Source organism: Chiloscyllium punctatum, chromosome 11 (genome assembly GCF_047496795.1).
Source record: "Chiloscyllium punctatum isolate Juve2018m chromosome 11, sChiPun1.3, whole genome shotgun sequence".
Classification (NCBI taxonomy): Eukaryota; Metazoa; Chordata; class Chondrichthyes; order Orectolobiformes; family Hemiscylliidae; genus Chiloscyllium; species Chiloscyllium punctatum.
The window spans coordinates 1,461,686-1,474,995 of NC_092749.1; the positions used below are offsets into that span (position 1 = coordinate 1,461,686).

Here is a 13,310-nt window from a genome sequence, read left to right on the forward strand (position 1 = left end):
GGTCGGAGGGAGAGTGTGTGGGAGGGGGAGAGTGGGTCTGAGGGAGAGTGGGTCGGAGGGAGAGTGGGTGGGAGGGGGAGAGTGGGTCTGAGGGAGAGTGGGTCGGAGGGAGAGTGTGTGGGAGGGAGAGTGGGTCGGAGGGAGAGTGGGTGGGAGGGGGAGAGTGGGTCTGAGGGAGAGTGGGTCGGAGGGAGAGTGTGTGGGAGGGAGAGTGGGTCGGAGGGAGAGTGGGTGGGAGGGGGAGCGTGTGTGGGAGGGAGAGTGGGTGGGAGGGAGAGTGGGCGGGAGGGGGAGAGTGGGTCTGAGGGAGAGTGGGTCGGAGGGAGAGTGGGCGGGAGGGGGAGAGTGGGTCTGAGGGAGAGTGGGTCGGAGTGAGAGAGAGGGTCGGAGGGAGAGAGAGACGGAGGGAGAGAGTGAGTCGGAGGGAGAGAGTGAGTCGGAGGGAGCGAGTGAGTCGGAGGGAGCGAGTGAGTCGGAGGGAGAGAGTGGGTCGGAGGGAGGGAGTGAGTCGGAGGGAGGGAGTGGGTCGGAGGGGGAGAGTGGGTCGGAGGGAGAGTGGTTGGGAGGGGGAGAGTGGGTCGGAGGGAATGTGGGTGGGAGGGGAGAGAGTGGGTCTGAGGGAGAGTGGGTCGGAGGGAGAGTGGGTGGGAGGGAGAGTGTGTGGGAGGGGGAGAGTGGGTCTGAGGGAGAGTGGGTCGGAGGGAGAGTGGGTCTGAGGGAGAGTGGGTCGGAGGGAGAGTGTGTGGGAGGGGGAGAGTGGGTCTGAGGGAGAGTGGGTCGGAGGGAGAGTGGGTGGGAGGGGGAGAGTGGGTCTGAGGGAGAGTGGGTCGGAGGGAGAGTGTGTGGGAGGGAGAGTGGGTGGGAGGGAGAGTGGGTGGGAGGGGGAGAGTGGGTCTGAGGGAGAGTGGGTCGGAGGGAGAGTGGGTGGGAGGGAGAGTGGGTCGGAGGGAGTGTGGGTGGGAGGGGGAGAGTGGGTGGGAGGGGGAGTGTGTTGAAGACAGTACCTATGGCATTCAGCGAGAGGGATGTCAGCCAAGTTCAGACAGGAATGTCAAACCAATGAAGCTTTGCACAACAGAGATTGTTTCATTGGAGAGTTTGAAAATCTGGAATGTATTTGACTTGTCAGATGGAATGAGTATCGGATAAAATAAGTCACGGGTAAAAGATCAACAGGACGTGAATTATTAACAGCATTCGCTCAGGGCAGGTAACAAGGCTTTAATCAAAAGTTGATGTTTTAACAACATATTTAGTGACTTTTTAAAAATTCACTTGTCCGCTATCATGGCTGGGTTCAGCATTTATTCCCCGTCCCTAGTTGCCCCTTGTGAAGGTGGGGGTGAGCTGCCTTCTTGACCCGCTGCAGTCCGTGTGCTGTAATTAGACCCACAATGCCCTGAGAGAGGGAATTCCAGGATGTTGACCCAGGAACTCTGAAGGAACGGCGATATCTTTCCAAGTCAGGCCGGGGAGTGACCTGGAGTGGGTGGTGTTCCCATGTATCTGCTGCCCTTGTCCTTCGAGATGTAAGTGGTCATGTGTTTGGTGAAGGAAGTGGGTGTTTGTGGATGTGGTGCCAATCAAACAGCTGCTTTGTCCTGGATGGTGTTGAGCTTCTTGTGTGTTGTTGGAGCTGCCCCCATCCAGGGCAAATGGGGAGTATCCCATCACCCTCCTGACTTGTACCTTATAGATGGTGGGCGGCTCTTGGGAGTCAGGAAGGGAGTTACTCCCTGCAGTATTCCTAGTCTCTGACCTTCTCTTGTAGCCACTGTGTTTATGTGGTGAGTCCAGCTGAGTTTCTGATCAATGGTTACCCCCAGGAAGTTGATAGTGGGGGGGACTCAGTGATGGTAACACCAGTGAATGTCAAAGGCAGTGGTTAGATTGTCTCTTACTGGTGATGGTTATAGTCTGGCATTTGTGTGGCTCGAATGTTACTTGCCACGCAGAGTCATAGAGCCACACATCACAGAAACAGACCCTCTGGCCCAACCCATCCATGCTGGCCAGGTATCCAAAATAAATCTAGTCCCATTTGCCAGCACTTGGTCCCTATCCCCCAAACCCCTCCTAATCATACACCCATCCAGATGCCCTTTAAATGCTGTAATTGTACCAGCCTCCACCACATCCTCTGGCAGCTCATTCCAAACACGTACCATCCTCTGCGTGAAACAATTGCCCCTGAGGTCTCTTTTATATCTTTCCCCTCTCACCCTAAACCTATGCCCTCCAGTTTTAGACTCCCCCATCCTGGGGAAATATACCTTGTCTATTTACCCTATCCATGCCCCTCTATAAGGTTACCCATCAGCCTCCAACCCTCGAGGGAAAACAGCCCCAGCCTATTCAGCATCTACCTACAGCTCAAACATTCCAACTCTGGCAACATTCTTGTAAATCTTTTGTGAACCCTTTCAAGTTTCATAAAATCCTTCATATACCAGGGAGACCCAGAATCTTGTTGCATTTGAACATGGACTACCTCAGTATCTGAGGAGTTGTGAATGGTGCTGAACATTGTGCAATGATCAGTGAACATCCCCACGTCTGACCTTAAGATGGAGGGAAGGTCATTGATGAGGCAGCTGAAGATGGTTGGGCCTAGGACACTCCCCTGAGGAACTCCTGCAGAGATGTCCTGGAGCTGAGATGACTGACCCTCCAACAACCACAACCATCTTCCTTTGTGTCAGGTATGACTCTAACCAGTGGAGAGTTTGCCCCCTGATACCCATTGATTCCAGTTTAACTAGGGCTCCTCAGTCGAATGCAGTCTTGATGTCAAGGGCTGTCCCTCTCCCCTCCCCTCCCCTCTGGAATTCAGCTCTTTTGTCCATGTTTGACCCAAGGCTGTAATGAGGTCAGGAGTTGAGTGACCCTGGGGGAACCCAAACTGGGCATCACTGAGCAGGTTATTACTGAGCAGATGCTGCTTGATGCTACTGTTGGTGACACCTTCCATCACTTTATTGATGACGAGAGTAGACTTATGGGGCAGTAATTGGCCAGGTTGGATTTGTCCTGCTTTTTATGTACTGGCCATACCTGGGCAATTTTCCACATTGTCAGGTAGATGCCAGTGTTGTAGCTGTAGCTTGGCTACAGGGAGCGGCAAGTTGTGAAGCACAAGCCTTCAGTCCTATTGCTGGAATGTGTTCAGGGCCCACAGCCTTTGCAGTATCCAGTGTCTCTAACCATTTCTTGAAATCATGTGGAGCGAATCGAATTGGCTGAAGACAGACAACTGTGTCCCATTCAGTATGGTGATAGTGCCACACAACACGATGGAGGGTATTCTCAATGTCTCCACAAGGACAGTGCAGTGGTCACTCTTACCAATACTGTCATAGACAGATTAAAATGTGGGATTGTGATGTCTGTCAAGGGAATTCTTCAAATGTGACCCTGGCCAGATACAATATGTTGAGATGAGAAATGAAGAAGAAAATGTCTCTGGCAAAAAGGGAATATTGCGATCGTAGTTGATCAATGGTCTAACTCCACATACCTGCCTTTGTGGAACATTTCAGAGAACACCTCTGGGACACCCACACCAACCAACCCAACCGCCCCGTGGCTGAACACTTTAACACCCCCTCCCACTCCTCCAAGGACATGCAGGTCCTTGGCCTCCTCCATCGCCAGACCATGGCAACATGACGCCTGGAGGAAGAGTGCCTCATCTTCCCCCTAGGAACCCTCCAACCACAAGGGATGAACTCCGATTTCTCCAGTTTCCTCATTTCCCCTCCCCCCACCTTATCTCAGTCCCAACCCTCGGACTCAGCACCGCCTTCTTGACCTACAATCTTCTTCCTGACCTCTCTGGCCTATCACCCTCACCTTAACCTCCTTCCACCTATCGTATTCCCAGCGCCCCTCCCCCAAGTCCCTCCTCCCTACCTTTTATCTTAGCCTGCTTGGCACACCCTCCTCATTCCTGAAGAAGGGCTTATGCCCGAAACGTCGATTCTCCTGCTCCTTGGATGCTGCCTGACCTGCTGCGCTTTTCCAGCAACACATTTTTCAGCTCTGATCTCCAACCTCTGCAGTCCTCACTTTCTCCTCATTCACTTAGTCTGTCAACGTCCCCTTGTAACTTTATGCTATCACCTACGCTGTCTAGAATACCACCCAACTTCGTGTCATCAGCAAATTTGGGTAAGTGCATTTCTATATTTTAATCAAAATTTGTTCATAAATTACATGAATAACTGAGACCCTAATGCAGATCCTTGTGGGATGCTCCTGGTCACATCTGCCAATTTGAGTACTTACCCATTATCCCTCCTCTCTGTCTCCAGGTACCTACCCAATGTCCTAGCCATGTCAGTAGTTTGCCCTCAATTCCAATGGGCTTCCACCTTCATTAAGGCTCTTACAGAGACTTTATCAAATGTCATTGGGAATAAGTAACACCAGTAGATATTCCCTGTTTACTAACAGTCACTTCTTCAAGACATTCAGTGAGGTTTGTCAGGCAGGACCTCCATGCCCTGAATCCCTGCTGGTTCTTCCTGATTAAGTGAAAATTTTCAAAGTGTTCAGCTGATTGTAGACTCCAATTCCCACCACAGATGCTAGGCTGCCTGGCTCTGTAATTCCCAGTTTTCCTCTTTCAGCCTTCTGTAAAAGTGGACTCGATTATTCTTTTATAAAGGTTGTGTGATCAATCCTAGCAACTGCAGGTCAGTCACATTAACACCAGTATTGACAGTGATTTGAGGTAAGCGAAGGAGAGTCAGCATGGCAGGGCAAGCAAAATGGGCTGAATGGCCTACTGTTTTTCCAACATTTGACTAAACTCATTGGTGGTTCTGATGAAGTGATAGAGAAATTGATAAAGGGAATTTGGTGAATATGGTTGACATGGATTTAATGGAAGAGTTAAACAAAGTGCCACATGATAGAATTCACAAATAGAACTTAGGCTGATAGATATTGTTAATCAACCTGGAATCATTACACTCCTCTGGAGCAGGTGGGACTTGAAGCCAGGCATCCTAGCTCAGAGGTGTGGACACTATCACTGTGTCACAAGAGCCCTGAACTTAGGCTTAAAGAATACAAGGGTCAGTTTCCAACTGGAACTCTGAGGGATAGGATTTATGACTATTTGGAAAAGCATTGAGTGATTAAAGGCAGTCAGAATGGCTTTGTGAGGGGCAGGTCATACCTCACAAATCTTACTGAGTTCTTTGAGGAGGTGACAAGACAGGTCGTGCAGTGGATGTGGTGTATATGGACTTCAGCAAGGCTTTTGATAAGTTTCTCCATGGTCGGCTCATTCATAAAGTCAGGAAGTATGGGATACAGGGAGATTTGGCTATCTGAACTCAGAATTGGCTGGCTGACAGAAGGTAGAGAGTGGTTGTGGATGGAAAGTATTCTGCCTGGAGGTCAGTGTTGAGTGATGTCCCACAGGGCTCTGTTCCTGGGCCTCTGCTCTTTATAGTTTTTATAAATGACTTGGATGAGGAGGTTGAGGGGTGGGTTAGTAAATTTGCCGATGACACAAAGGTTGGAGGTACCGTTGATAGTATCGAGGGCTATTGTAGGCTGCAGTGTGACATAGACAGGATGCAGAACTGGGCTGAGAAATGGCAGATGGAGTTCAACCTGGATAAATGTGAAGTGATGCATTTTGGAAGGTCGAAGTCGAATGCTGAATATAAGATTAAAGACAGGATTCTTGGCAATGTGGAGGAACAGAGGGATCTGGGTGTGCAAGTACATAGATCCCTCAAAGTTGCTACCCAAGTGGATAGGGTTGTTAAGAAAGCATATAGCGTTTTGGCTTTCATTAACAGGGACATCGAGTTTAAGAGCCGCAAGGTTTTGCTGCAGCTCTACAAGTCCCTGGTGAGACCACACTCGGAATATTGTGTCCAGTTCTGGTCGCCCTACTATAGGAAAGATATGGAGGCTTTGGAGAGGGTGCAAAGAAGGTTTACCAGGATGCTGCCTGGACTGGAGGGCTTGCCTTATGAAGAAAGGTTGACTAAGCTCGAACTTTTCTCTCTGGAGAGGAGGAGGAAGAGAGGAGACCTGATCAAGGTGTACAAGATAATGAGAGGAATAGATAGAAACAATAGCCAGAGACTTTTCCCCAAGGCAGGATTGACAGGTACCAGGAGTCACAGTTTGAAGATATTAGGAGGAAGGTATAAAGGAGACTTCAGAGGTAGGTTCTTTACACAGAGTTGTGAATGTATGGAATGTGTTGCCAGCTGTGGTGGTGGAAGCAGAGTCATTGGGGACATTTAAGCGACTGCTGGACATGCACAAGGATCGCAGTGAGTTGAGGGGTGCGTAGGTTAAGTTACTATATTTTACATTAGGATTAAATCTCGGCACAACATCGTGGGCCTAAGGGCCTGTTCTGGGCTGTAGTTTTTTGTGTTCTATGTTCTATGGACAAGGAAAAGGCATAAGGACAGAAAAGAAGGAGCTGTGATCAGTGGTTGTTTTGGGGCCTGGAATAATTGATGTTCCTCAGGGCTCAGTGCTGTCATTGCTGCTTTTGGTTTAAATAAAAAAATGGACATTGGGCTGGAGTAAAAGTTCAACATTTGTCAATTAAACCAACCCTGAAGACTGGCAAACAGTGAGAACGTATGAATCGACCACAACTGGACACAGAGAGATGAACAGATTAGACAGACAGGCGGCTGGTGTTTGGAAGTTACTTGTGGAGGAGTAGGAGCGGAGATGTTTACACAGAAGCGAAATATGAACCAGGGACTGAGGGACCCAGTGTTCAGAGGCCTCTGCCAAAGGGAGAGTGTGGTTTGCAAAGTATCTGGTATCCTCACTCTCATAAACAGGGGCACTGAGTGCAAACAAAGAGAAGTTTGATTGAACCTTTAGAAAGCTCTAGTGAGCTGGTAACTAGAGTATTGTATCCAGAAGAAAGTTAGAAAGAATGTAAGAGTCCTTGAGGTGGGGGACGGGCTACGGCGAGAGGAGATTTCCCAGAAAGGTTCCAGGTGTTATGAGTTTCAGTTGCAACATCAGGTTGAAAAAGCTGAGGCTGTTTACATTGGAGCTAAAAATGTGTGTTTTCTCCTCATTGTGCCCTTCCTCACTGCAGACAACATCAGCGATGTCAGGCAGACAATCCAAACTCTCACCTGAAAAGCAAATTTCTAACTGCTTTGGCCTGATGGTGCAGTCCCACGTTAATGCGGAGAATTTTCTGTTACCAACGATTGCATCCGTCACCGTTTTAAGTGACCTTGTGCGACAGGTCAGAAAAATAAATGATGTTAAACTGAAGCAAAGCAGTTCAGACAAGAAATCCCTGTTTCCAAAGCCAGAGTCATTCAAGAGCTGCCTGATGAAGATTTGCAATGAAACCATAAACTCACTTGATGCGACTAGCAATAACCTGCGTAACATCCAGAGGAGTTGTCACCAACTGAAGGGGAGTCTTCAAGTACAACCCTCCGCCAAGCAGCTGGCCAGAGTTCAGGTCTGTGTCAATCAGTGCAAGGAAAACGCAGCTTCAGTGGAACAGAAACTCTCCGAGCTGAGTAGTCTTTACAATGAGCTGCTGAAAATGTGTGAAGATTCCCAGATTGCCAGTCAGGATCAACTGGAAGAAATAAGGAAACTCCTGGAAAAAGGCAGAGAAAGGAAGGAGGCAATAGAGGAAGAGAAGGTTGATTTGGATAATAAATGGAGTGAGGTTTCCCGAAGGCGTGAGGAACTCTTCAATCAATACAAAGATGTGAGCTCCAGTGCTGTCGTTGATAGGTTTTGTGTGGAAGGACTGAAGAAGATGATGGAGAAGATCCCAGAAATTATGGATTTTTTGAGCAATCTGAGCAACCCATTGCTACTTGCAGTGGAGCTGGTGAAAGGGTTAGTGTTCCTCATAAAGCTGATTGATGATTTCAAAAATAAAGAAGCCTCAGAATCCAACTTGGAAATTAGGAAGTTCCTCAGCGAGGTTCAAGAACAAGCAGAACTGAAGATCAAGCAAGTCCAAGCTGAGCTGGAGACGTCACAAAACAAGTACAAAGCTTGTTATGAAGAAATGAAATGTTTGGATAAAGAGAGTGAGCAATTATCGACAGAGATACAGGACACTCAGACCCAGGAGGAGTCTATCAAGACCAATCTCGAGCTGATGGTTGAAGGTCTGAAGGTACTCGGGAAGATCCAATCCAACTGGGCAGATATGATCAAATTCATTCAATTTGTCCCCAAGTTAACTGAAAGTTGCCTGAGCACATTTACAAAGGTTGGTGCTGGGGGTGAAGCAGGCTCACAGTGTGCTCCAGAGATTTTAGCCAGCAATCAGATCCAGGTGTCCCAGGCAGTCAGTATCTTGGACAGCGTGAAGGCCCTGTCTGAAACCTATGTGCAGGTTTATCAGGATCACTTTCAACAGCCACTGGGTGAGCTGAGCTCATTGCTGGGTGGACAGGGCTCAGACAAGAAGTTTAAGGAGATTCAGAGAAAATGTGAAGAAGCAAAACAGGCAGCACATAGCAAAGTCACTCAGAATCAAGAGGAGTTTACCAAGAATGGAGCAGAAGCTATTAATAAACTTCCTGATTTGCTGAAATAAGAAAGTTAATCCACAAAATAGGAACAGGAGTTGACCATTTGCCAACCTTCAATCCCCCAGATCCTGTTCCACCAACAATGTGCTGATTGATGATCTCCCACCTCCATCCATTGTCCTATCTGCCTCAGTATCATGACCTACAGTCACACTGAGGAGACACCTTGTATGTGGTTGTGTCACCCTCTGCAAAGATGACATTACATTTCCTGTAAGAGCATACCCAGACCCCTTTGAACATAAACATTTACAAAATTCACAGATTTTGAACAAATTCTTTACTATTTTCAAAGCTCCTTCATCTGTCACATATTTGCCCATTCATTAACCTGTCTACACCTCCTTGCAGCCTCTCTGCCTTCACAATTTACAATCCTGCCTGGTTAAATAATTATCAATTTCACATTCTGATATTTGATTTTACAAAAGAACTTAATTTATATAATGCCTTTCAAAACTACATTCCTCCCAAAGTGTACTACAACCAGTTAAGTTGCACATACGAATGGCATTCCTACAGCGTAATTTCAAACAATGGGAGATCATTTCTTGAAATGTTTCTGATCCTGAGCCGGTCTTGACAGGAAAGATTCTGAAAGGATGTTTCATCTCCTGGAGAAGTCTAGAAACTGGGGAGCTGATTAAAACAGGGCTCTGGTTTGGGACTGAGCTGAGGAGGAATTTCTTCTTTGAGAATTTTTGGAATTCTTTATTCCAAAGAGCAGTGCAGTCCGGCTCACTGAACTGATTTAAGACTGAGCTAAAACAGATTTTTGATCACGAACAAAGTAAACGTCATAGGGGAGAGACAGGAGACAGCAGACAAATCCAAAATCTGATCAGATATGATCTTAGGAAGTCATGAAGGAACTCAAGGGGCCAAGTGGCCCACTCTGGTTCTAATTTCTTGAGATGTTGTGAATTCAGAAGTAAGTTAAAACGCTGGGATTTTAAAACCTACCTAAGAGGCAGACGTTTTACTGTCTCATTGCGGCACCTCCTCAGTACTGACCCTCTGACAGTGCGGCACTCCCTCAGCACTGACCGTCTGACAGTGCGGCACCTCCTCAGCACTGACCCTCTGACAGTGCGGCACTCCCTCAGCACTGACCGTCTGACAGTGCGGCGCTCCCTCAGCACTGACCCTCCAACGGTGCGGCACTCCCTCAGCACTGACCCTCCGACAGTGCGGCACTCCCTCAGCACTGACCCTCTGACAGTGCGGCGCTCCCTCAGCACTGACCCTGCAACAGTGCGGCACTCCCTCGGCACTGACCCTCCGACAGTGCGGCACTCCCTCAGCACTGACCCTCCAACAGTACGGCACTCCCTCAGCACTGACCCTCTGACAGTATGGTGCTCCCTCAGCACTGACCCTGCAACAGTGCGGCACTCCCTCAGCACTGACCCTCCAACGGTGCGGCGCTCCCTCAGCACTGACCCTCCGACAGTGCGGCACTCCCTCAGGACTGACCGTCTGACAGTGCAGCACTCCCTCAGTACTGACCCTCCAACAGTGTGGCACTCCCTCAGTACTGACACTCCGACAGTGTGGCACTCCCTCAGTACTGACACTCCGAGAGTGCGGCACTCCCTCAGCACTGACCCTCCAACGGTGCGGCACTCCCTCAGCACTGACCCTCTGACAGTATGGTGCTCCCTCAGCACTGACCCTTCAACAGTGTGGCACTCCCTCAGCACTGACCCTGTGACAGTGCAGCACTCCCTCAGGACTGACCGTCTGACAGTGCGGCACTTCTTCAGCACTGACCCTCTGACAGTGCGGCACTCCCTCAGCACTGACCCTCTGACAGTCTGGTGCTCCCTCAGCACTGACCCTCTGACAGTATGGTGCTCCCTCAGCACTGACCCTCTGACAGTATGGTGCTCCCTCAGCACTGACCCTGTGACAGTGCGGCACTCCCTCAGCACTGACCCTGTGACAGTGCAGCACTCCCTCAGCACTGACCCTCCGACAGTGCGGCGCTCCCTCAGCACTGACCCTCTGACAGTATGGTGCTTCCTCAGCACTGACCCTCTGACAGTATGGTGCTCCCTCAGCACTGACCCTCCAACAGTGCGGCACTTCTTCAGCACTGACCCTCTGACAGTGCGGCACTCCCTCAGCACTGACCCTGTGACAGTGCAGCACTCCCTTAGCACTGACCCTCTGACAGTGTGGCACTCCCTCAGCGCTGACCCTCCGTCTGTGCAGCACTCCCTCAGTACTGACCCTCTGACAGTGCGGCGCTCCCTCAGTACTGACCCTCTGACAGTATGGTGCTCCCTCAGCACTGATCCTCCAACAGTGCAACACTCGCTCAGCACTGACCCTGTGACAGTGCAGCACTCCCTCAGGACTGACCGTCTGACAGTGTGGCACTCCCTCAGCACTGACCCTGTGACAGTGCAGCACTCCCTCAGCACTGACCCTCCGACAGTGCGGCGCTCCCTCAGCACTGACCCTCTGACAGTATGGTGCTCCCTCAGCACTGACCCTCTGACAGTATGGTGCTCCCTCAGCACTGACCCTCCAACAGTGCGGCACTCCCTCAGCACTGACCCTGTGACAGTGCAGCACTCCCTCAGCACTGACCCTCCGACTGTGCGGCACTCCCTCAGCACTGACCCTCCGACAGTGCAGCGCTCCCTCAGGACTGACCCTCTGACAGTGCGGCACTCCCTCAGCACTGACCCTCCGACAGTGCAGCACTCTCTCAGCACTGACCCTCCGACTGTGCGGCACTCCCTCAGGACTAACCCTCTGACAGTGTGGCACTCCCTCAGCACTGACCATCCGACAGTGCAGCACTCCCTCAGCACTGACCCTCCCACAGTGCGGCACTCCCTCAGCACTGACTATCCGACAGTGCGGCACTCCCTCAGCACTGACCATCCGACAGTGCCCACTCTCTCAGCACTGACCCTCCCACAGTGCGGCACTCCCTCAGTACTGACCCTCCGACAGTGCGGCACTCCCTCAGCACTGACCATCTGACAGTGCAGCACTCCCTCAGCACTGACCCTCTGACAGTGCGGCACCCCCTCAGCACTGACCCTATGACAGTGCAGTACACCTTTTTTATTCAAATCATTTATAAATATAACAAACAAAGATCCCAGCACTGATCCTTGCTGTACACTACAGGTCACAGACCTCCAGTCAGAAAAACACCCCTCCACAACTGCCCTCTGTCTTCTGTGATCAAGCCAGTGTTGTGTATAACTTACCAACTCTCTCGGGATCCCCTGTGACTCACTCGCCTGGACTAGCCTACTATGGGGGGTCTTGGGTTTGTAGGTTTAGGGATACCTGGGTAGTTAATTTTAAATAGTTCAGTAAAAGGGATGAGGAACATCTTTTTTAATGTGGTATATCTTGGAAATCATGTGGTTTCAGGTAATTGTTGGTACTGGTCAGAAAAGATACCTGACTGTGTTTGAGGCTGGGCTTGATGCCTGTCCTTTCTGAACAATGTTTTACTATCTTGGATTTTCAGTCGGGGAAAGTTCTGGAATAAGGGAGCTGCTGTCTGTTTCTATAGCAGCTTTGTGCTGAATCCCATGAGTCACCTGATTGCCTTTGAAAAGTCATTGGAAAATAATCCTTGATTCTGTTTCCTGAGTAGGTAGAGATCCCAGAGGCATCTGCCCAGATTGGACTACAGGTGCCAGGTCAATACCATCCTGCACTGCCCACAAGGCTGAGTACTCAACCCCTTACTGTCCTCCTATACACTCACCACTGTGTCACTAAATTCTGCTCAAACTCCAATTACAAATTTGCTGATGACACCACTGTAATGGGTCAGACCTCCAACAGCAGCACAACAGAACACAGGAAGGAGATAGAGGACTCAGCGATGTGGTGTAAAGGGAACAATCTCTCCCTCAACGCCAGCAAAAGGAAGGAGCTGGTCATTGACTACAGGAAGTGGAGGGGAGGACATACCCCTGTCTGTCGATATGGGGCTGAGGTGGAGGTGGTTCCTAAATATCACCAACAATCTGTCCTGGTCCATCCACATCAATACAACGGTCAAGAAAGTACACCAATGTCTCGACTTCCTCAGGAGGTGAAGGAAATGCAGCATGCCCACAAGAATTCTTACCAATTTTTACAGATGCACCACAGACAGCATCCTATCCAGATGCATCACAGCTTGTTACAGCAGCTGCTTTGCCCAAGACCACACAAGAAACTGCAGAGAGTTGTGAACACAGCCCAGTCCATCGGGCAGACCAGGCTTCCATCGATTGTCTCCTTCTATACTTCCCCCTGGCTCGGGAAAGCAGCCAACAACATCAGAGACCCCTCACAGTTCAGACTGTGTTGTTAGAAAAGCATAGCAGGTCAGGCAGCATCTGAAGAGCAGGAGAATCGACGTTTCGGACATAAGCCTTTCATTAGGAATGGGACCCCTCGCTTATACTCTCCTCCAGCATCTTCTATCAGGCAGAAGATACAAAAGTTTGAAAACGTACCAACAAGAACAGCTTCTTCCCCGCTGTTACCAGGCTTATGAATGGCCCTCTCATATCTTAGAGTTGATCCTTCTCCGTCACTAACACGCTATATTTTGCATTGTGTTCTGTTACCCTGATGTAATTATGTAAAGTATGTTTTGTTTGGATAGTGTGCAGTACAATACTTTTCACTGTATCTTAGTACATGTGACAATAATCAAATCAAATCAAAAAAACCTGAACATCCCAAAACCTTTTG

At 49.5% G+C, this 13,310-nt stretch overlaps 1 protein-coding gene across 1 annotated transcript; it reads left to right on the top strand.

The window, feature by feature from the left end:
- Nucleotides 1–1,413: 1,413 nt before the first annotated feature.
- On the top strand, nucleotides 1,414–9,451 carry LOC140482668 (uncharacterized). Its single transcript, XM_072580174.1, has 2 exons — nucleotides 1,414–1,529; nucleotides 7,103–9,451. Exon 2 carries the CDS (start codon nucleotides 7,115–7,117, stop codon nucleotides 8,585–8,587), a length of 1,473 nt encoding a protein of 490 aa, XP_072436275.1. The 5' UTR covers nucleotides 1,414–1,529; nucleotides 7,103–7,114; the 3' UTR covers nucleotides 8,588–9,451.
- Nucleotides 9,452–13,310: the final 3,859 nt, after the last annotated feature.

Bases quoted from the DNA above. Each gene is read 5' to 3' on its own strand.
- LOC140482668 (XM_072580174.1), top strand. From the start codon at position 7,115: ATGTCAGGCAGACAATCCAAACTCTCACCTGAAAAGCAAATTTCTAAC.